This window comes from Octodon degus, unplaced genomic scaffold (genome assembly GCF_000260255.1).
Source record: "Octodon degus isolate 3935 unplaced genomic scaffold, OctDeg1.0 scaffold00221, whole genome shotgun sequence".
Taxonomy (NCBI): Eukaryota; Metazoa; Chordata; class Mammalia; order Rodentia; family Octodontidae; genus Octodon; species Octodon degus.
In genome coordinates, this window is record NW_004524797.1 from 151,873 (window position 1) to 175,101 (window position 23,229).

At 45.0% G+C, this 23,229-nt stretch overlaps 1 protein-coding gene across 1 annotated transcript in view; it reads left to right on the forward strand.

Annotated features, from left to right (window-relative positions):
* Positions 1 to 22,343, forward strand: part of LOC101581252 (stimulated by retinoic acid gene 6 protein-like) — a 45,622-nt gene extending 23,279 nt beyond the window's left edge. Inside the window, exons 5-18 of the mRNA XM_012517852.2 lie at positions 1,145 to 1,265; positions 3,261 to 3,306; positions 4,737 to 4,865; positions 6,908 to 6,981; positions 7,382 to 7,493; positions 9,799 to 9,952; positions 14,502 to 14,577; positions 16,232 to 16,313; positions 16,426 to 16,474; positions 16,890 to 17,007; positions 18,005 to 18,124; positions 19,317 to 19,480; positions 20,532 to 20,678; positions 21,251 to 22,343. Of these exons, the coding sequence (XP_012373306.2) occupies positions 1,145 to 1,265; positions 3,261 to 3,306; positions 4,737 to 4,865; positions 6,908 to 6,981; positions 7,382 to 7,493; positions 9,799 to 9,952; positions 14,502 to 14,577; positions 16,232 to 16,313; positions 16,426 to 16,474; positions 16,890 to 17,007; positions 18,005 to 18,124; positions 19,317 to 19,480; positions 20,532 to 20,678; positions 21,251 to 21,399 (1,541 nt within the window). The 3' untranslated portion in view covers positions 21,400 to 22,343. The remainder of the gene's footprint in view (positions 1 to 1,144; positions 1,266 to 3,260; positions 3,307 to 4,736; positions 4,866 to 6,907; positions 6,982 to 7,381; positions 7,494 to 9,798; positions 9,953 to 14,501; positions 14,578 to 16,231; positions 16,314 to 16,425; positions 16,475 to 16,889; positions 17,008 to 18,004; positions 18,125 to 19,316; positions 19,481 to 20,531; positions 20,679 to 21,250) is intronic.
* Positions 22,344 to 23,229: the final 886 nt, after the last annotated feature.

The window sequence follows — 23,229 nt, forward strand, 5'->3', positions numbered from 1 at the left end:
CTCTCTCTCTCTCTCTCTCTCTCTCTCTCTCTCTCTCTCTCTCTCTCTCTCTGCCTTTAGTAAGATTTCCTATTAATTTCTTTGATAAAGCTTAATGATATCCTATTTTATTCTTCTTCCTGTGACCTCCTGTCCCTACAAGACATTGGACAGTCTTTTAGTTCTTGGACCTTTGGATGCTCTTTTACCTTGCCTCTGCTTCCTTTGCTCACATGTTGCTATCCAGTGCATCTTGTCACCTAGACATGCAGATGTTCCCAGCTGCTAGATCTGCTTTTATATGCAAGGACAAAGGGGGCTTCATGGAGATAAACATGCTGGGCCTGCTCTTCTCACAGCAATTGCTTTTCGGTCTCTACCTTGGACCTCAGCACTCACATCCCCCAAACACTGGCCAGCCACAGCCCATCATCTGCCCTTCCAATGAGAAAGGTCCTTCCCTCTCTACTTCTCTCCATGTTATAAACTCCTGCCTTTACTGCTTTGTCTTGTTGACAGTCAGCACCTATTGGAAGACTCCCCTGGTCCCCTGCCCTGGAGTTTGCTCTCTGTGTCGCCATGGCAGGTGGAATATGCTCCTGTTGCAGGTGTCTTAACCACCTGGCTTTCCTGTTGGATTATCATTGTCTCAAAATATTAACCTGGCTTGTCCCTTCTGTGCTTAGTGCCTGGTCTAGAACTCAGCTCAAAGTAGACAGTGAAAGTCTTCTTGCATGATTAGATTTCTCTACATCTGAGAGCTAATTAGTGGCAGCATCAGTAGGACTGTTACCATTCAGGGAGAGTGAACACACAGCCTGTGTTGCTAATGGCGACTTGGGGCACTTCACTCTCAGCCATTTTGACTTGCTCGCTTCTGGGGTCTGTCTCTTCCTGTCCAGCTGTGAGCTAATCAAGCGTGAGGAGTAAGTCTTTTTGATCTCAATAGCAGGCCCAGTGCCTGCCACAGAATAAAGGGGCCTGAAGCCGAAGGAAGGAGTGACCTTGGTGCATTCCTCTCTGGCCTGAACCGGAGCTTTTCAGTCACTGCATTGGGTCCTGAGGTCCCTGGCTCCAGTCAACATGAAGCTCTGTCAGCTTCCTGGACTTCTTCCAAGACCAGGGAGGAGGGGAACTCACAGCTTCCCTGGCCTTGTCTCTTCAGCCTTCGTGCTCCTGATGGGAGGTATTGAAGTCGGCCTGGCCTACTTCCCCTTCTTTGCCTGCCTCTCTTCAGAGTTCCGCCTGGTCAGCTCCATCCTTGGCTTCAGCTACTCCCTCCTGTGGTAAGTGATGCTACCTGCTTCCATCCTCAACTCCTTGGGCTGTAGTGGACACAGAAGGGTAGGCAGTGACCTCTGACCTTCCCCTGAGGACATCTATGCCCAGAACTGAGCCCAGGGAGGGTAGGGGCCGCTTGTCCACAGTCCCAATGTAGCCCCTTCTTGGAACACTTGAAAAGTCAGGCCAACTTTGTCTGCCTCATGAGACTGTTCATAAACAGAATATTCCCCAAAGTGAAGGTATTAGGAAAGTTCATTTCTGTAAACTACTGAGGGTCCCATTGGGGTAAGAAGGAAAATTTTTGACAGTTACTCTTAACACTATCATGGATTCTCTCAGAACCCTCAGAGAAAGTTCATATGTCTCTGCGTGGTGTTCAGGGCTATGACAGCCTGGCCTCTTCTCTCTCCAGACCTCAACAGTGTCTAGCACATGCTTGCAGCCCTCCGAGACTATATGAAGTATGATCACAATACATGGTGCATGTGTAATTTTTAAAAATTTATTACAAGCTGGGTGTGCTGGCTCACACCCATAATCTCAAAATGCAGGAGGCTGAGCAGAAAGATTCCTACATAAGTGAGTTCAAAGCCAATATGAATTACATAGTAAGAACCTGTCTCAAAAAAAATAGTTAAAAAAAGCACACTGTCATTATTTCAACTCAAAATACTCTCCTTCACCTTTCACACTTATCCCATCATTCTTCGCTCTTTGTTTTTTGTTTTTTGTTTTTAAGCAGGTGTCACTACGTAATCTAGGCTGGCTTTAAACTCAACCGTGATCATTCTGCCTCAGCCTCTTGAGTGCTAGGATTACAGGCTGCACCAATTGACCTGAGATTCTTTGTTCCTTTCTGAAGCAGTTCTGGATGTTTTCTTTCATACGTGTCATTATGAGGTCTGATCAAAAATACAGTGAATATTTCTGCTGACTGTCATCATTAAAAAGCAGTATGTTGTGTCCTCGGCCACCTTATTCACCAGATCTGGCACTATATGACTTCTGGGTCTTCCACAAAGTCAAAATGAACCTAAAAGGTGAATATTTTTAATTAATTCAGGACACATAGGCAGCCACAGCAGCTCAACTAAGGGCACTCACAAAACATGACTTCCAGAGCTGCTTCAGAAAGTGGCAAGAATGATGGGATTAGTGTTTTTAAAGCATGGGAGGATGTTTTCAGGAGGATCAATGGCAGTGTGTCTTTCATTGTAATATATATTTGAAAATTTAAATGTTCACCTATTGTTTGATTGTGGACAATGGCTCCCACTAGACAGAAAGTTACTTGGCCCAGTCTGTCAGGGATGACCAATGACCAGCAGGGGCTCAAGAGCTACCAACATACCAGGAGCTACAATCTCAAAGTTTCAGTGATGTGCTCCTTAGAAATTTCAATGGCAAGTATAATGGGTTAGTGTGGAGTGACCCTTTCCATGAGCCTCTGACACCCTCTCACCCAGGAGAAGAGCCAGTGGGAATTGCTGGGTGGCTGGGTATTGTGGTGGCATGAGGACCAGCTTTGAAGTTGACCTGGAAAGTGCTTTGAAAAGGATAAGGTCCAGAGGCATGTGACTTCAGAGCAGTTGTGAAGAGGCAGGAACAGCCTTCCTAGGCCGTGGAGTGAGAAGACTCGGGTCAAGGCACTGCTTCTACCAGTGTGTCCGTGTGGCCCTGGATGCATTCCCTGCCTTCCGTGTCCCGCCTGAATGATGAAGAGAGGGAGCAAGAGCTCTAGAAATGTTCTTCCTCTGCCCATGAGGATTCAGAGATCGTGTCCTGCATCCAGGCATGTTACATGAACTCAGGGTCCACTTACTTTGTAGTGAACAGGGTTCCCAGCTGTGGAGGGCACTGGCCCTCTCGAAGGCTGCAGGGAATGGGAGGTAAGCCTGGGCCAGCAGGGCCTGGGCTGTTTTCACAGCTTCCACTTCTGCTGGGAGGGGATCTAGAGCTCCAAACTCGAGCTCCAAACTCTGTTTCTGTTCCTGCAGGTTTACTGTCACTGTTCTTCAAATCTCACAGTGTCCCCATGGCCAGGTAAGTACCTGCTGACCTTTCCTTAGGTTACTTAACTACTACGCTGTGGCCAGGCAGCAGTGTGCCTTTGGGCAAGCCTCCACCACTCTCTGAGCCCCAGTTTCCTCATGTGTGCAAAGTGGGGAGCTGGAGCTACTGAAGATGCTCCCATCTGCGTAGCACCTGACGCTCTTCAGGAGCCCCTTGCACAGAGTGTTCTCTCCCAGCAGCCCCAACATGAAGGGACATTCATCATGCCCACTTTGTAGTGAGACAGTTATGGCCCAAGAGTACTAAATATACATAACTCATAGCAAGCTGCAGAGTTGGAGGTTGAGGTCAAATCTGGCTGACTCTAAAGCCTGTTTCTTTCTGCTTTGTGTAACCTCAGTTTCTCTTTCTATAATGGAAGAATTAGGCTACATGAACTCCTAATTTGGCCATGCATTGTCCTTTTCAGAGTTGACAGGAGCTGGTTCATCCTTTCACTATGGGCCTCAGGAAAAAAAAGTAAAATAAAAACCACATGAAGTGAACCAGACTAAGAAAATGAGATTTGCCCCCCTGTTTTCAAAAGTCTTCATGGAAACATAATTTTAAAGATGAGACACTAAGGAGACTCTAAAATGCCAACTTTTAGGGGAAGTTTCAATAAAGCTCGGTTCATCCCAGTCATGCGCTATGATATAGCATTAAAACCAAGGCTTGCAAAGAACTTATAACCATGTGGGGAGAACAATGGGTGAAGGGGAGATGGGAGCCCCCACTTCTCAGCACGTCTCTGTCCTGTACCCCAGCCTCACAACGTCAGACTCTGATTACTCATGCAGAGAACTGTGACTAGAAATGTGAAGCAAGTGGTACATTGTGAAAGATTAGCCACAATGTTATTTGTCTTAAAATGAATTTTTTAAAGGCATTTTCAAAATGAAACTGATAATGTAGAAAGACTGTGAACACTACCTTGAGAGATCTGCTGCTTTTCCTTCAGCTCAAACAGCTCTCAGTCTTATGGCAATTATAGGTTAGTTCCTCCCTCCCTCCCTTTTTCCCTACCTTCCTCCTTTTCTTCATTCTTCCCTTCTTGCTTCCTCTCTGTTCTGTTTCTTCCTCTTCCTCCTCTTCTTTCTCTCTCTCAGTTGCTTACTTAACCTCTGTCTCTTGGTATCTCGCTGATATTTTTCAAAAGGAGCATTTAATTCCCTAATCAGACAAAAAATACACAAAATCTCTCTACGTAAAATAGAATGGGGGTCCAAGACTTGCATGCAAGGCTGCTGGCCCTCCCATGCATGTGGGGCTGGGGAGCAGGGATGCTGTTGACTTCAGGACTGGAAGAAGGTAGGCCTTGGTGGGAGCTGGCTGGGCAGGCTGATTTGTGTCCCCAGATTCACTTGGCAGCCTCAACTTGTCCTACTTGACGTGCACCCAGGGCCCTGCTTCTGTTGCAGTTTGTAGGGAGGTACGAGTCACTGGTGTTCCACTGGCCATCACTGCTGTGCCTGGCGTTCCTGCTGGGCCGATTCCTGCACATGTTTGTCAAGGCTCTGCGTGTGCGCCTGCACTGGGAGTCTCAGGCGGTGAGTACAGGTGCTACCTGGATCAAGTCCTCATGAAAGCCCTGAGAGGGAGGTGCTGTCATTCTGGATTCAAAACCTTGGACACAGAGTGGTGAGTTGAGTGGAGTAAGGCCCCCTGATATGTATAGGCTCTCTGGTTTGGGAAAAATGGCTCCAGCTTGGAGGACATGCTGGGGTCAAGAGAGGTCCTTTATTCTCCTATGCCTCATTGTGAAATAAAAACTTGGGGTTTCTGTCATCTATGAATGGTTTGTTTCATTGACTGGAGTTTTTCTTGTCCTTTGGTTATCTTTTCTAAATAAGTATGTGGTGGTCAGGACAACACAGGTTACACTGTAGTAACGAAGAAATTCCCAAATTTCACTGACTTGATAAAACTTCATTCTGCATCATTGATTCACGTCATTGAGGGCATTTGCAGGGCTTTCCCTTGTGTTTTCCTCATGGTGTCACATGGGCTAACGGAAGAGCTTCCAATGGGAACATCACTGATGGGCACATACAAAGGTGACAGAGTGACATTTACACTGACTTCTGAAGCCTTCACCATGGGTGGGGGAGATAGCTCAGTAGAATAAGCACTTGTCTGGCAAGTGCAAGGTCTTGAGTTCAATCTCCGGTATCACTAAATAAATAAATAAATAAATACCTCCACCATGAGTTCACCTCCATTCAGACATTTTCTGGGGCAAAGCCATCATTTAGCCACACATACCTTCAAGTGGGTGAGAAGTTACAACTCCACTATGGGTTGAAGGAGGCTGAACTAGATGAGCTCCAAGGCTTACAGACAGGTTGATACAGCATTCAAGTGCTTAATAACAAAATGGGAAGGCATTACAGTTACTGCACATAGCTTCAAAACTTTCCAGATTTCAATATGGAAATTGGGTCTTCCTGTGCTTCCCCCAAATGTAATCACTGGGAAGGCACTGCTTACATGGTATGAAAAGTTTGTCTAAGTGTAGTGCTTCTTGCAAAATATAGAAGTTTATCTGAATGTACCCTTTTTAATGGGAAAAGGCTATGTTGGGTATACTGCTCAAATTGAAGAAAAGATAATTTTCCTTCAATAGGAGGATACTGGGTTGGGGAGATAGCTCAGTGGTTTAAGCTCCTGCCTGACAAGTGTAATGACCCGGGTTGGATCCCCAGTACTGCATACCATGCTGCTGTGCCGCCACCAAAACCAGGTGTGATGGTGCACACCCGTAACCCAAGTGCTGGGGAGGCTGAGACAGGAGGATCGCTATGAATCTGAGCTGATAGTGAGACCCTGTTACCAAATCAATCAGTCAATCAGTCAATCAATCTGACCATCCCTTAGTGGATCCTTGTCCTGGACAGGCACAATGCTTCGTATGGTGTTTTGTTTAATGCTCTCCTTCACCTTCAGGAAGGTAGTATTTTCTCCATTTACTGACGAGACCTGAAGGTTAGGGATGTGACTTGTCTGAAGCACACAGAAGTAAGAAGCCAATCAGGATTTAAAGATTTGTATAGGCTGTACAAATCATGTTGGGTACACAAGAGCTCACAACAAGTGATATTTACATTTAAAAAAAAAAAATAGCAAAATAGGCAGCCACTGTGGAAATCTCAGAAACCTAGGAGTAAACACTTCAAAGTATGCCATTAAATAATAGTGAAAAAAGTAAAAAAAAAAAAAATAATAATAATAATAATAATAACAAAAGACTCTCCTCTTCATATATAGTAATAACATTGTTACTTGAGGTGTATCATTGCTGATGCAATGGCTTGAACTGTGACAGGAAAGAACCACATCCCCCAGGGAGAAAGCTGCCCTGGCAGCTTTGGGAGGCACAGAGCTAAGAACAGCTAGGGTCCTGGCATTTCTGGGGATCAGGTACCCAATGAACAGGAAACTGGCTCCTCCTCCTTCCTCCAGAAATGGCACCTGCCAGAGGATGGCTAAATCTTGTATTCAAATTCCTGCCCTCTGTGGCCCTGACCCTTCCAAGAGAGTGACGTCAAAGCCAAATGTCTGAGCCAAGACCTCTCTGCCTCTTTTCTCACAGGAAGCGAAGCCGGTGCTTCTGGAATCACACCAGGCCAAGCACGTGAAGCAGCTGCTAAGGAAGGCCCCGCCACAGTAAGTACACCTCCAGCCCTTCACTGAAGAGATTCACCAGCACTAGTGAACAACCCTCCCCACCCACAAGGCCTTGGGAGGCTCAGAAGGGCCTTGTGACTTGTTTGCTTACAAGAGAAACCAACCCAAGTGGACTAATGCAAGAGAGGAGGCTGGCAGGCTCACATTCCGCAGTAGAGCAGAGCCGCTGTATTCAGGGGATTAATTGATAGCATCAGACTTAGTTCTTTCTTCAGGTCTTTGTTCTTAAGTAAGGGGAGATAAAAACGATGAAAGCTACCAGTGCTCTTTTTCTATACTCAGCTTTTGAGATGAAGAACAAGGATGGTGATATTTCCAGAAGAATGAGGCATTTGTTTATCTACCACAGCCCCTTTTCTTGGTGTATCTTTATTCACAGAGAGGAAAAAAAGTCTTGGTTTCAAACCAGGGTGTATGAGTGGGATCCCTGCTTCCAGTTCCCAAGCAGAATGATCGGAACCATTGTGTTGGCTTTCATTTGCCTGTACCTTGTGAGTAGCTCAATGGAAATCGTTTTGTATATTATTAATGGAGCGTGGTGAAAACTGAAGGTGTGGAATCCTTAAGGCAAGCATTATAGCCTAGAAAGCTGGATCAGAATTGAATAGTGGTAAGTTAAATAAGCATGAAGCCTCAATACTACCATTTGGATTCCAAGAACACATTTTACCTACATGGTGACTGTTACTGGGAAAATTAACCTACATAAAACAAAGCATAATCGTTAAAAATCCATGTGATAAAATGTACCACTGACTAAAAATTGATAGAATTAAAAATAAAAATTGCAGCCAGATGTGGTGGTTTGCGATTTTAGAACCAACTACTAGGAAGACTGCAACAAGAAGATCTCAAATTTGAGACCACCCTACACAACCCAGTCAGACATTGTCTCATAAGAAAACTAAAAGGGCTAGAGATATAGCTTAGTGGTAGAATTTATGCTCAAAGCCCTGGATTGGATCACCAGCACCATGAAAAATAAACAAAATAAAATGAATAAGCTACAATAAGTCTATGGTATTATGTTTTTAATGGATCAAAAATCTAACCATCTTATTTTAGTTTGTTTTTTCTAAAATAAATTTAAGTAGTGACACAGTTTTGATCTCAATGTTTTACTCAGTGTTGAATGAAAACATTTTAAACACACTTTACATTTTAAATGTAAAATGGATAAGTCAAATGCAACATCTAAATACTAGGAATAAAATAGCAGATAAAATCTAATTGTCTTTTGCTCACTGAAAAGGTACTAGAATAATATCTATTTAAATGCATCCTATGGTTTGGTTTTTAAGGGAATGTACTAGGTTATGCTGATATTCTTATTAGCTCCCTGAATTTCAGTAGTTTAACACTAGATGTCTTTGCTCATGCAAAACTACTGAGGCTTTCCTCCACATGGTCACTCAAGAACCAAATATTCTTCAGTGTGTGCGTATTACTTTCCCATCACCAGGACAAAATACCCAACCCCCACAACTGAAAAGAGGAAGGGTTTATGCAGCTCGGTTTCCCGTGTGTCCAGTCCGAAGTTGGCAGGCCCCAAGGCAGAACCAGCATGTTGGATGGGCCTTGGTGGAAGAAAACTGCCCATGCCATGACAGCTAGGAAGCAGCAGGGAGGGACCGGGGACAAAAATACAGCCATGCATGTCAAACTACCTTGACTCCCTTCCAAAGAAGGGATGACTCCCCCTCCTGACAGACTCCCCCTCCTGACAGCACCCTACACCCACAGCGCGGCACATTCAGATGGATCTGCTGATGAGTACAGCACTCCCATCACCCCATCACCTTCCAAACACACAAGCTTTTTAAAAGACATTTTTAGCTAAACCATCACGGTGCTCCTTCCTCATCCTTGAGGATCTCATCACCACCCATGTGCAGTCAACAGAAGGAAAGGAACTTGGAGAAATGCTTGTCTGACATCTTTACAGACAGGATGGAAGTATCACATGTGCTTTCCACTCTGCTACCTTTGGCAAGAACCTGGTCATGTGAGCGAATATGAGGGAAGCTGGGAAATGCAGTCTAGCTTTATGCCTGAGAAAATGGATTTTAAAGATTAACTAGAGTTCTCTGCAGCAGAGAGTAACCCACTTGGAGTCTGGATGTTTCTGAAGTATCTACTGAGAATCTTCTGAATGCTGAGCACTGTGCTAAGGGCTGGGAGAAGATAGAGCCCTGACTCAGCACAAGCCTGGCCTGGGAGGTAGTCATGGTCTAAGACATAGATAAAAGTGCTCTAGAAGTTCATTGGATCATTCTACACTGAGAAGCTGCCTACAGGGTAATAGTGTCTGTGCTTCACATCAGAAGTAAGCCTGATTTGATTAGTGAAGGAAAATAGCAACAGGAGCTATACAACTAATGGCATGATGATCCAGGACCTGGTGACATGAGGATAGGGTGATAAGGTGGTGGGCAAGCACAACATTTGTAACAAAACACCTCCAGTTTAGAAATATCAATGAAGGGGAGCAATGGGAGATATGGCTGGAATTGTCCCCAGGGTCACCTATTCATTTCATTGATTGTGGTAATGCTTAGCGAGCCCCTTGAGCCCTTGTGGGGCTTGGTCTTGCATGACACAGAGTGAATAAGAGAGTATGAGGTCTTCCAAAAATGCACAAGTCTGTTCATGTTAGACTAGCTGGTGTCTAGAGTCATTTTCAGAAGAGTGGTGGATGCCTGGAAGAGGCTGGCCCCAAACCAAAGAGAGATCCATGTTATTCCCTGGCTGATCCAGGAACAGGATAGACTTCCAACCTTTACTCTGTGTCCCCAGTTCATTGTCATTGAGTTCTGCATGTTCGTGTATGTGAGAGACAAGCTGAAGGTGTTTGAAAGCGACCTGGAGAACTACATCACTCATATGAACCAGACGGGGATCCTGACCCCATTCATCCAGCAGGTGCAAGAGCTGATCAGCGTCGCCAAAGGTAAAGCCCTCTGCTCCCACTCTTTCTGCCACCTGTGGGGGGAAACCGAGGAATTTGTAAGTGGTGGTAGGATATTGCTGCTAGTGCTAAAACTACTTAGCAGATGTTGGAGAAAAATGTGTTAATTTGTGCCTCTCCAGGTTAAATAAAAAGACAAGAGAGGTCAAGACACAGGTCATTTTGTTGACCTATGAATTTTCTTTCTTTCTTTCTTTCTTTCTTTCTTTCTTTCTTTCTTTCTTTCTTTCTTTCTTTGTATTTTAGGGAATGGTCTACAGGGTGTTCAGGGTCTTACTACTAGATCGGACTCATAGTGGTCTGCCTGCTTACAGCCTCCCAAAAGCTGGGATTACAGGCATGCACCACCACTCCCAGTCTCAATTGCTGTCTCAGTATGTCCAGGGGAGGGGGCAGCACGGCAGGCCAGGAAATTCAACCCCCAGCCCCTTTGCCTACTTGCAGGGGCTTTAATCCACTGAGCTATTTGGCCAGCCCTTGAAAGTCATTTTTAAAACTAGATCTCCTGAATTTATTTCTCTTATTTCACTGACATTTTTGGATTCTTTGACCAACATCTTCCTACGCTCTCTCCTCTGCTACTGCCTTCCCTTGGTAATCACCATTCCCCCTTCTGCTTCTGTGAATTCAACTTTGTTAGATTCCATAAGTAAGTGGGACCTTGTGGTGCTTGTCTCTCTGTGCCTAGTTTATTTTACTTGGTATACTGTCCTCAGGTTCATAAATGTAATTCTTTCCACAACTCTGGTCACCCAATGAATTTGTTGCAAACCAAATCAGATTTCCCCATAAGGTCAACATTGAACCTATGGGGGTCAGGGAGATGGCTCAGTGCAATAAGTGCTTCCCTGGCAAGCGCAAGGGCCTGAGTTCAATCTGCGGTTCCAAAAAAAAAAAAAAAATGAACCTACACACTGAATTTGACTTGGTTCACAACTAGTTCAGTTTGCAGCCAGAATTGTGGATAAAATTAAGTTTATGAATGGAAGTGCCACTGTTTAATTCCAATAATACTCACTATACATTTTACTTGTGAAGATCCCCACTTCTATCTCTGTTCTGGCCACATTTTTATTTATTAATTAATTAATTTATTTATTTACTTATTTATTTAATGTTTTGGGGAAATGTTTATTCAGAATGTTGCTTTTTTCCCCATAATTTTATTGAGAAACAAATAGCAATGAGACAGTTTCAAACCAAATTGGTAGGACAGTTTCAATAATTAACACATTGCATACATTCTTCCTAGTGGTTAATTGCTGTACAAGATGCGGACTTGATATCCTATTTACAAAAACCATTAGAACAAATCCCTCTATTCATTAAGAGAATGGAACTATATATCTATCCTAACCACTTTGAATACACAGATACAAAATGGACATTCATCTATATCCCCTTTTTTGTTTAGTTCCATTATTTGAATATTATAGATGTGTTAACTCAGCAAAATATTCTAAAAGAGTCCAGTAGTCCATAATAGTATTGGGTCTTCCACTTCACTGGCAATTGCAGAAATTGTTGACCTGAGTTCCCTACAGCTCAACATAACAACGTGGCTTTACTTCTTATATTTCATTTTTATACTTTTCTGCTGAATGGTTAAGACCAAGGTAAAGCAGGACCTATGCAACAAGAGCTGTAGCTTTTGGGTCTGATAAGGGCGGTGAAATCCCCTCAGGATTTATCCTGAGATCCTATACCTCAGATTGTAGAACCTTTGTCAGTGTCAGCCATGTGGATGAGTCATGGCCATTGCTTGGCCAATGTGCTCTCTGTGAAAGCCTGAGAGAATGTTTTCTCTCTATGTGACTCTCCTTAGGCACACTCTACATCATTGATCACTTTCATCTTTGGCCCCATAATCTCCTTAATCAGAAAATTTGGGACATTATTGAGTTACATGACATTACAGTACAAGTTCTCATATGTCCTGAGTCTTAATTGACCTTGGAAGGCTAGGGCCAAAATGTTGGCTGTCCTTGCAGCCCTCCTCTTTCTCCAATTTTGGTCTGCAAACTTAGGTTGTTAACCCTCCTGGCCACATTTTTAAAGCAAACCTCTATTTCTTGGTCTAGGGTTCAAGGTAGCAAATACATCCCTGTATTCATTCATGCCATTTGAAATGCTTTTCACATGTATAAATATTCTAAAAATAAAATAAATTTACTTACATTCTGTTCTCTTCTGGCTTTAAAACAGCTGCCCTCTTGCCCCAAAAGACTTCTTTTTTTTTTTTTAACTTTCTGCAAAGCTTTATTCCAGAGGGGCTCAGTCCTTCTTGGCAGCTGCCTTCCTCATGGTGGCCAGCACATTGCTCAGCTCCTCAAGCTTCCTCTTGGTGCGGATGTGCGTCCCCACCCTTTTCTTGATGAACTTGAGGTTGTGTTTGTCCTTGGAGACCTTGAACAGCTCCATGGCATGCTGCTCATAGTGGGCAAAGCCATACACCTCCCGGATCATGCCCCACATGAACTTGGTGTGTTTGGGGAGGCATCTGTGATGGTGGCTGTGCCTCAGTTTGCTCACATTCTTAGTCACCTTGTGGCCCTTGTTGAGGCCCATGCCCATGGGATAGCCACAGCCATGGCTGCTGTTCTTCAGTGGTTGTTGTGGCGGAAACCCCAAGAGACTTCTAACTGAACACACTTCGTCTTTGTCGGGTGGGATAATGGCACTACATGAAAGGAACCAATCTCCATTCACCTTTCTGTTGACAGATCCCTCTCGGCCCTCCCTTCTGAGGAGGCGTTCCCCTGCATGCTCAGGTTTTTGTGGCAGTTTTTCATGTTTTGTGGGTTGGGTGAGATTTGAGATATAGCAATTGCCTCTTTGCAGTGATCACTGTTGTGGCCAGATGACAAGATAATTCAATGAAAAAGGAACATGCGTCTCAAGAAATGGTGCTGGAACAAATGGATATTCACATATCACACACTAAAGTTAGATCCTTACCTCACAAATTATTGGAGTTTTGGTAGAGACTGCATTGACCAATGTGGAGAGTATTGCTGTGTTAACAATGCGTACCCCATACATGAACAGAAGATACTCTTTCATTGATGTAGGGTATTTAATTCCCTTCAAAATCTTTTAAATTATCAGTTTACAAGTTATAAATTCTTTTCCTAATTCTATTCTTAATTTTTATAGCTTTTAATACTATTGTAAATGTAATCATTTTCTTTTTCGAACTGTTCGCTGCTTGGGTATAGAAATACAAGTGATTTTTGTATATATTGGTCATGTATCCTGTAAACCTTGCTGTTGTGGGTTAGATCTGGGGTGTCCCTGGAAATTCTCGTGTGTGTGGAAAGTGGATCATGGGAGCCCTGTAGATTAGGCACTTGGAGCGCTGTTGGGAGGAGGGTCTGGTTGAGGGAGGCAGGTCACTGAGAGTGTGGCCAGAGGGTCTCTCTTCTTTCCCAGCTCCTTGCTTCTCCCTCAGCTTTCTGACCACCACAAACTAAGCAGCTTTTCTTCTGCTGTGCCCATATGCTGTTCCATTTCTGTCTACAGCTGGCTGACCATGGACTAAAGACATGAGTCAAAATAAACCTTTCCTTTAAGTGTGGGTATTTTGTCCCAAAGGTGGGGAAAGTAACTAAATACTCGGAGGGCTCATTTATTAGTTCAAATAGCTTTCCATGAATTCCCTGGGTTTTACATGGACAAAATTATGCCATTAGCAAACAGAGAAAGTGCTGTTCTTCTTCTCAATGGGTGCATTTTATTTTTCTTACCTAATTGCACTGGCTAGAACCACTAATACAAAGGCGACTAGAATTAGCGAGAGCTGACATTGCTTTTCTTATTCCTGAGGCTGGGGGGAAGCCTTCAGTCTTCTACCATTCAGTATGGCATTCAGTGCTGGTTTTTAGCAGAAGCCCTGTCCAGTCTGAGGAACACTCCTGCTATTTCTTGCCTGCTAAATGCTTTTAATTACCCAGAGACATTGGATTTTATCAAGTGCTTTTTCTGTACCTATTGAGATTCTGCTTCTACAGAACTTTGAAAGCAAAGTCTGCATCCTACCCCACTGTTACATCGCTGCCTCCTAAATACAGAATCTTTTAAAATCCAAATTAGATTCTGGAAGTCAAGAACTTCCTGAAGGATGAAAGAATGAATAGCCAAGACTTCTCGATTCCAGTCCTCCTTATACCTGTACTCTGGGTAGCCACTCCTGTTCTCCCACAAATGGCAGATGTGAAACAATGTTGTCCATGGACTAGGTCTCCTGTCTGCACTCCATAATTTTCCCTTCCTTTTATTCACTGTCCAGTGAAAATATCAGCGCCAAAGGAGAGACATCTAGTACACCTCCTACATGTGCAGGAACTATCGTATATCAAGGGTGTGTATGACTAAAACAAAACAGAAAAATGAACAAAAGTTAACTATACAAGAAAGGTGGTAAAGGAAGTATAGATTTGGCCCAGACTTTTCCAGTGCAGGATTTTGCATCTCAAATATTCCATTTTATATTTGTTTTTCAAGGCTTTTCATATCACTTCTCATGTTTCAGGAGTCTGGGTGGCAACCATTCTGCCCGCCTCGCTCACATGTGTGAGCTATCTGTTCCACATTCTGGCCTGTTACAGGTAAGACAACTCTGGAAGTCATTTGTTTGGCGTTAGCCAGAAATGCACATGGCAAACTTTTCTCAAAATCCCTGAGCGGTGCCTGCAGTGCCTAATATGCGTCCATGAAGCCAACATGAGGCCCAGCGATAGCCATGTACTTTATTAGGAACGAAGAAATAACAACCATGGATTTGAGTTTTTATGATGAGCTAACATTATGCTTAGAATGTTCATCTGAATTTCACTACATCTTGGGGGCTATGTACTTTGATCTCCACTCTTACAGTTGAGAAAGCTTAGAATTAACAAAATTAAATAACACACCAAGCAATTATCGGATGATCAAGTCTTTCTGATCTCCTGTAGAAAGAGACCTTGTTATCTTGTTATTTCTGGTATACTCTGGAATCTCTGTTGGGTACTATTCCAAAATGACATTAGACTCCCAAGTAAATCTGGCTCAGTGGAACCAGTAACGTCAATCTCAAGAACAGCAGTGCAGGAAGAGGGGATGGCTTGAATCACGCAGGGAGCATTTGCATTTTGCAGGCAGGTATCAATTTTAGAATCTACTGCTGCTCTCGCTCTCACTCTCACTTTCACTGTTTCCTTCTCTCAGTCCATGCTCTCACCCAAAAAGAATATTTAGTGGAAGAGTATTTAGTGTGAAGTACATCTTCCTCCCACTCGTATCCCTAATTTGTTGTCCCAGGCTATATGCTGCAAATTATTTTCTGTGTATCCTTCCAGAAATTTTCTATATGCACTGCAGCTATTTGGACTTAGATGCATGTGTGCATGAGTGCTTGTGTGTGTGCATATGTGCTTATATGTGGTGCATGTATGTGCACATGTGGGCATGTATGTGCATGTGTGTGCTCGTGGTAGCCTATTTAACTCCACGGCTGCCAAGCAGAAACATACTGAAGCTCATACATCCAATTCTGAACTTTGTTTTAGGCACTGGTGAAAAAGTAAATTTACTTTTTCATATTATATTTGCTTTAGAAATATATTGAATTTAATCCCATATATACCAAACATTATCATTTCAAAGTATAATACGTATAAAAGTTATTGAAGTATCTACATTCTTTATTTCATTCTAAGAATTGCTAGTGTACTGCTCACGCAGTGTGCAGAAGAGCCTAGGAGAGAGAATGTTGAGTGAAAAAAGCAGAGCACAGACGCAAGTGTGGACGAGGAAACAGCAGTCAGTGGGACCTCCCTGTGAGGGTCAGGGACTAGACTAGCCCGTGGGGAGGCCCAGGGGTTGCCTGGGCTCGTTGCTTCCTTTTTATTTCCTTTTATGTTCTTATACAGTTAGGCTATCAATAATATTGGTTTCTGTTTTTAACTCTTTTTGAATCTTAGTGTCTAAATAATACATAGTAGTCGTAGAAAAAAATAGAAAGCAAAATGAAGTAAAGCCACACACAGCCTCACCTATCGCATTCAATCACCATTGTCACTTGGTCAAATACACTGTTATTACAATGTGTATTAAACTTTCAGATATTGAGGGTAAATCGGAACTGCACGGTGAGCTACAGGCAGCACCGTGAGCTAACTGCAGCCCACCTGCACAGGCCTTGCTGCTTATCTGCCCAGTGGTGATGCACCTACAGAGCCATAGTCACGAATGTTACTTAATTTCCCTCATTTTCTCCAGAAAGCACATGAAGAGACTGTGGGCGGGAGATAAGCACTTTCTCCCTCTGAAGTTCCGGGATCCTTCCCCATCTGAGAGTGTGGTAAGTCTGCAGGGGTCTCTGCATGCTGAGGCTGAGTATTAATGTTGGCCCAGGGTCAGAGGGTTGAAGGTTCCCTTCTGCTCTGAGGACCCTGTTTTCTTTTAAACCCCAGGCAGCCATTGCGAGGTACTCTGGCTGGCAGATAGCCTACATTCTGTGGGGTGAGTCCTGCCCTGTGACCTGTACAACCTTACGCACATTCCTGGGCACCTGTGGAGGCCTGGCTGTGGGGAGGAGGGGAGTAGGAAACAGCCCCAACTCCTGCTTCCACAGGACCTTCGGGATAGGTGGAGAAACATGCTCCATGCATTGTCTGCCCACCTGGCCTGCACTCTCAGGCTGTGTGTGCCAACAGTGGGGGTGACCCAGAGGAGGAACTGACTGTCCATCCCCAGGGCAGGGCTCAGAGGCTGTAGAACTTGGCCTTTGAACTGTACCTAGCAGGGTGGCAGAGGTGAGTGGGAAGACAGGAAATGTAGTGCCAGGGCTTCTAGAGAGGAGGGCACAGGGTGGGCTGCAGGGAAGGGCACCTGGGTCGTGAGGGGCTCAGAGTGACTCTTGCCCTCTCACCCGCAGGCTACCTCATCATCCACGTGATGCAGGGCCTGTGTGGCATGATGATCATGTATGGTCTGGTCCTCCCTGTCACCCACCACCGGGGCCTGGAGATGCTGCAAGGGTTGGGCCTGGGGCTGTAAGTGTTCAGTGGACATCCTGTCCTCTCCGGGTCCTGGGTGCCAGCTCAAGATTTCATGATTGGCTGTCACCTAGAAGGGGCCATCATAGCAACTCATGGGGGGCGGAGAACTTTGCAGTTTACAAAATGCTTCTTCTCCACCATTACGTGAGGCCTTCACAGCAGTGTGTGTGTGTGTGTGTGTGTGTGTGTGTGTGTGTGTGTGTGTAGATACATTATGTCCATTTTCCACATGGGAAAATCAATTTGTGGGGCAGTAAGGGACAGGACAGCTTGACAGAAGGAGGCAGAGAAGCCTGGATACACTTTCAAATCTGCTGCATGACTTGGAGCAAATGACTGCTCTTCGCTGAGACCTCATTAGCTATCTAGAAGATGAATATGAATGCTGACATCACTGAGCACACAATGCATCTCTTCTCCTGCTTATGAGCTTGGTGTTTATGTGCAGACCAGGAACTCTGGAGCTGGGCACTCTGAAACTAGGGCCTCCTTTTGCCATTACCCTACAATGCTCTGCATGGGGCATCGACACAGGCATTTTCTGGGGACCTCCCTGCTTGGAGCCCTGCAGTTCCACACTTATCTACAGCCAGAGAGTCTGGAGTGGTGCCTGCCTTGCCCTCTCTCCCATAGGCTTCTCAGACATGCCCAAACCCCCATGCCATTCTTTCATTCTCAACCTATTCAGCCACCTCTGATTTTAATTTTTTTTTTTTTTTTAAAAAAAAAGGACATCAATTTCAATCAAGGGTTGTGACCTGAAACCAGAAGAGCTGACCATGTGGCCTTAGGGAAGTCACCTCCTCTTTGTGAGCCTCAGTTTCCTGACTTGTGCTATGGGTGTGGAAATGCTTTATGAACATAAAGTACAGAGCTGATGCCCTCATTGTTCTGGGGGGTGGCCAGCATCTTTCTCGTCTCTCTATGGGCATCAGAGAAGGTTCTGGAAGAGTAGAACAGGACACCTCAGCAGTCCCGCCCTCTGTTTCAGCCTCACCATAGCCATTGTCGTGGGCCTCATGATCCTGCAGGTGGGGATAGCCGCCAGATTCTTTCTGCAGCCCAAGCTGGGCACAGCTGACAAACAAAAGCCCTTGGCTCTCAACAACAGGTGAGGGGGAAGGAAGAAAGGGGGGTAACTGTAGGGGTTCAGTGCTCTCTCTGTTCTTTTCTTCCCCTTGGCAGGTTTTAGAATGAATTCTATGTTCTCTAAGAGGCTGTGGAGCAAGGGACAGGGTGGGTTCTGCAACCAGTCTGCCTGGGCCCCAATCCTGGCTCTCTCCTTACAGCTCTGGACCCTTGCAAGCTTACTACACATCTGTGAACCTCAGGTTCCCACTCAGGGATACTTTTGTTTACCTTACATATACATTGTAAGGATGAAATGTTTTAAACTATGACTTAGCACAGCAATTCCCAGAACATGGCAATTCTTTCCAACTCATTCACTGAGGAGAGCTGGGCACTGAGGGTGAAGAGATAATCCTGACACACTTGCCTGTGAGAGGCCCACAGCCCCCTGACTGGAACAGGCACACAGATGGCAATGACAGAAGACTCCATGGGGAACAGGATGACTACAGGAGAAATGTGAATGATGGAGGAGACGCAGAAGCGAAGGGGAAGGAAGGGTGGGTAATTTCACTGCAGATGGGGTGTTTGAGTGAGCTGCACATAGAATGGAGGGTTTTCTACAGGAAAAGGAGGGTTTTCTACAGAGAGGAGAGGTGGCAGCTGCCACAGCACAGGTGGAAATGGCAAAGAGCAGGATGTATTAAAAGAAGAGTGAAAATGAAAAATGGTCACCATACAGTGGCCTAGGACAATGAAGGAAAGGAAGGGGACCCAAAGTGGCAAATTCCAAAAGCCCCTCTCAGAGGGAGCTCTGACACCCAGGATATAAAGTTTGAGGTTTTTTCCAAAGGCAACAAGAGTAATGTGACTGGCGGTCCTTTGAGAAGTTTTCCTGGAGGACCAGGACAGGTCCTTGCCATGACAGACAGTAGGGAAATGCCACGTTCTTGTCACATGGAAGCCTTAGAACCCAAGGACTGCATGAAACAAGCACAGCTCCCACCAACATTCATCCCACTTGGAGCTCAGGGCCCTCCCCCTCAGTCCAGAGCTACGTTCCCTCCAGGTCTGTGAGGTGACCACTCATCCTCCCCTACAACACAGCACAAGGGCACACAGTCGGGCAACAGAGCTGCAGAGTTGGACACCACTAGGTCTGGGGGACTCCATAGCCTGCCTGCCCAGCCACCTCGCCCTACTGAGGGGCTGCCTTGGGCTTCTGCTTGCAGGAAAGCCTTCCACAACTTCAACTACTTCCTGTTCTTCTACAATGTTCTGCTCGGCCTGGGCGCTTGCCTCTCCAGGCTGCTCATCAGTTGCATCCTGGGCACATGGCTGATTGCGCGCATCGACAGGACCATCATGCAGAGCGGCTACGAGAGAGCAGACATGGGTAAGTGGCCAGCCTCTGCTGGCTACCTGCTCTGGGGTGGGCTGGACTTGTACCTCCGTGGAAGCTACCTTGGAAGATGAAGGTCAGAAGCCTGAAATTCACATGTTGTTCCTGCACAGAGCTTAGTTTCTGGGGGAGAACGTAAAGCTAAATGGTAGAAACATGTGCTGCCTGAGGTAAGGCAGGCTTTTGAGGTGTAAGGGAGTCCTAGCCAAAGTAGTGAATTCTATCAAACAGCAGTTAGTTTATGAAACTCTTCAGAAAGTCCACATCTTAGCATTATTAGTGTCGGGCCAGGGAGATGGCTCAGTGGAATAAGTGCTTCCCTGGCAAGTGCAAGGGCCTGAGTCCAATCCCCAGTTCTGCCAAAAAAAAAAAAGAATAAATTAAAAAAAGAATTAGTGTTGTTCATTGGAAAATTTATTAAGTAAAAATGTTCTGGAGCTGAGGAGATAATCAGTGGTCTAAGCACCTGCCTGGCAAACACAAAGACATGGGTTTGATCCCCAGTACTGCATGCTGTGCTGGCCCTGGAACCCTGGGCACACTGTGCTGGCCTGAAACTGGGCATGGTGGCAAACGCCTGTAATCCCAATGCTGGGGAGACTGAGACAGGTGGATCACTATGAGTCTGAGGATGCAGCAAGACCCCACACCAAATAAATAAATAAATAAATAAATAAATAAATAAATAAATAAACTTCTGTTCCATGTAAATCCTCTATAGCCAAAGCCCTTGCTGAGACAATCCCAAAGCAGTTTTTACTTACCTTCCAGCCCCTGTCACCCATTTTCTTAGCCATTTAGTATCTGCACAGAGGCCTTCCCAGTCCTCGCTTTGGCTGCCACAAGCCCCTTTGACCATGCAGTTCTCCATAAAAGGGACAGATTAGAATGTGGTCTCTAAGAAACACCCAGATCTTTACAGCTCATTTTCTAGATTCTCAGCAAAGACAGGCATCACTGGGGCACAAACTCTCAGATATATCCTGAAGCATAAACCTGGCAGTGCTGGGAGCTACCTCCTGACTCAGCCGGCTCTGGGTTGCAGGGTTCAGCGCTTGGGTCAGCATGCTTTATGTGGATCACTATCATACCAACCCTGTGCTCGTCAGCTTTTGTCACATCCTGATCACGGGCCACAATGAGAGGAAACTGCAGAAGACGATCAAGTACTGGTGCCTAGGCCAATCAGCAGGTAACATTGCCTGTGGACCCTGCACTAGGCCCAGACAGCAGGAGCTGGATCTCTGAGATGTCCCAAGTTTCCCTTTTCCTGTCCCTTTCCTCTGCACTCTCTGTCCTACATGCCCTTCTGGCAGGATGTTCAGGACCCTACTAAGGCTTTGATGTCCTGTTGTTTGGCCTCCCAACTTGTTCCCTGGAAATGAGCTCTAGTTCTATTAGTGGAGTCCTCTACGTCTCATTTGTTTGATATTCCAAACCATGTTCCAGGCCACATGCCAAATGCCCTCCAAAGTGGGGTTCAGATTTGGCCTATCTTGTTGCTTCCACAAACTCTCTGAGGCTCTCCTGCCCCTGTAGAGCTCAAATTGTTCATTGCTATTTCAGCATTAGAGATACACATCCAGGTCTGTGAGACAGTTCATATCCTTCTGACCTCGCTGTTGCTTGCAATTTCTGACCTAGCTCTTTCAGCCATACTTTACACATTCTAGGAAGTTCTTCTAAAAGCCTTTGAGAACAGCAGAGGTAAACTTTCCCCCAAACATTCCAACCCCTGATTTGTCTGCTCCGATTCTATCCTAGGTCCTTGCAACTCAGCTAGGTCCAGGACAAGGTGGCTCCTACTGCAGACCCTGATCAACAACCCCAGACTCGCCATCCTCAGAAAATCAAAATCAGTGCACGAATCCCGGGAATTCACCCAGACTCTGCTGACGTGCTCAGATTGCTGATACTGGCCACCAGCAACTACTCTGAGACCAGACCCAGCCACCTGCTCCAAGAGAAAGCTTGGTCTGCCCGGTTTCTGTTCCCTGCAGTAGAATGACATGGCATAGGCCCTGTTCACAGAAGTGACAGATAGTATCAGCCACTTGTGGGATGGTCACCTGATTTGAGAGTTGAAGTCTAAGGCCTGTTTCACTTCGAGAGAGAGAGAGAGAGAGAGAGAGAGAGAGAGAGAGAGAGATTGATTTAAAAAACTAAAGAAAAGTCTGTTGAACAAACTTTGCCCATGGCTGACATCCACAATCCATTTAGGGTAGGCAGCTGGAGGTGCCTGTGGAGAAGCACTAAGTTTGATTCCAAGGAAGAACTTGTCACTGAAGAAAGTATTAAACTATCTACATCAAGGGACATCCCTATTTCTCTCTGAAACAGAATGTGGCCTCAATCCAACAGGATCCTCATCACTTCCTTTTTCTTAGGCTTTGTGGTGGGTGAGAGAGAAGCAAACGATCCTATCCCCTAACCTTGGAGGGAACTCAGGTACAGAGTGAGCTCTCTGCCCCATGGCCACTGGGGTGCGAAGGAGACTGGCATGTACTTGTGTTTTGCTTACAAAGATGTGCAAGTTCTCTATGACAAGGGTGGGTTCACCTAGGAAATCCTCTTGTCTAAGGAAGAAGGAGGGGGTAGACAGGCAGTCCAGGTAGGTGACAATAGGACCAGTTGTGTGGTCAGACAAGCCCTAGAATGTTCGACAAGGCTGAGCCATGTCGCATGTGAGGGCTCAGGGTGCTAATTAGGACCATTTCAGGATGCCCAAATGTCAGGCTGGAAGGCTTGGACATTTTTCCCATGTAGAGCCAGAATTGACCCAAATGTTTTCATCTTCAAACATAAGATCTCTGACGGCTTCATGAGTCTGAGGATCCCATAACATGGAAGAGAAAAATTCCCAAAGTGATTAGAAGCTGGTCATCACTAAGGACCTAATGTAAACTCAGTTCTGCTGCTGGGTGTCCTTGCCACATTGTCCCTTTTAGCATAATCTCTACAACCAAACTTTTTCATTATGGTTTCATAAAATGAAAAAACTAGGATCCCTGTGCCACTATTTTGTAGCTGTATGGTGCCTTTTTGCACTCACTATAACTGTAAAAAGAGGCTAGTACTCCCTAATGCCAAAATTATCTTGAGGATAAAATGAGTTAATACACAGAAAAACTCTTAAATCAGTATCTGACATCATAGATTTTCCAAGGCAAAAAATTTGACTTTAGCTGTTGCTAAGATTTAAATATGAGTAACATTGCCCAAAGGTACCACTGTGTCAAAGTCTTTTTCCCCAGGTTGGCACGAGTGGGAGGTGGTGGGACCTGCAGGAGAAGGTCCAGTGGGAGGTCCTTAGGCCCTTGGGTGCACGTCCTCAAACAGGAATTCTGGGATCCCAGTCTATCTCTTTGCTTCCTAGCTGACATGCTATGTGCTTCTGCCATGAGGTGCTACCTCATCAGAGGCCTAAAACAATGGGCCGCTCAGACCTGAACTGGAACCACAAGCCAAAATAAATCTTTTCTCTTTCTAAGTTAATTGCCTCTGGTATTTTGTTAGAGTAGCAGGAAGCTGACTAAAACATACCTTATTTCATAGGAAGATATCCAAATGGCCAACAAATGTAAGAAAAGGCACTCTTATTGCTACTCATCAAGAAAATACAAATTAAAGGCCTGTAATCCCAGCATTTAGGAGGCTGAAAACAGGAGAATCACTATGAGTCCGATCTACATAGTGAGACCTTGTAAACCCTGTAGACTCTGTACTAAATACAAAAAAAAAAA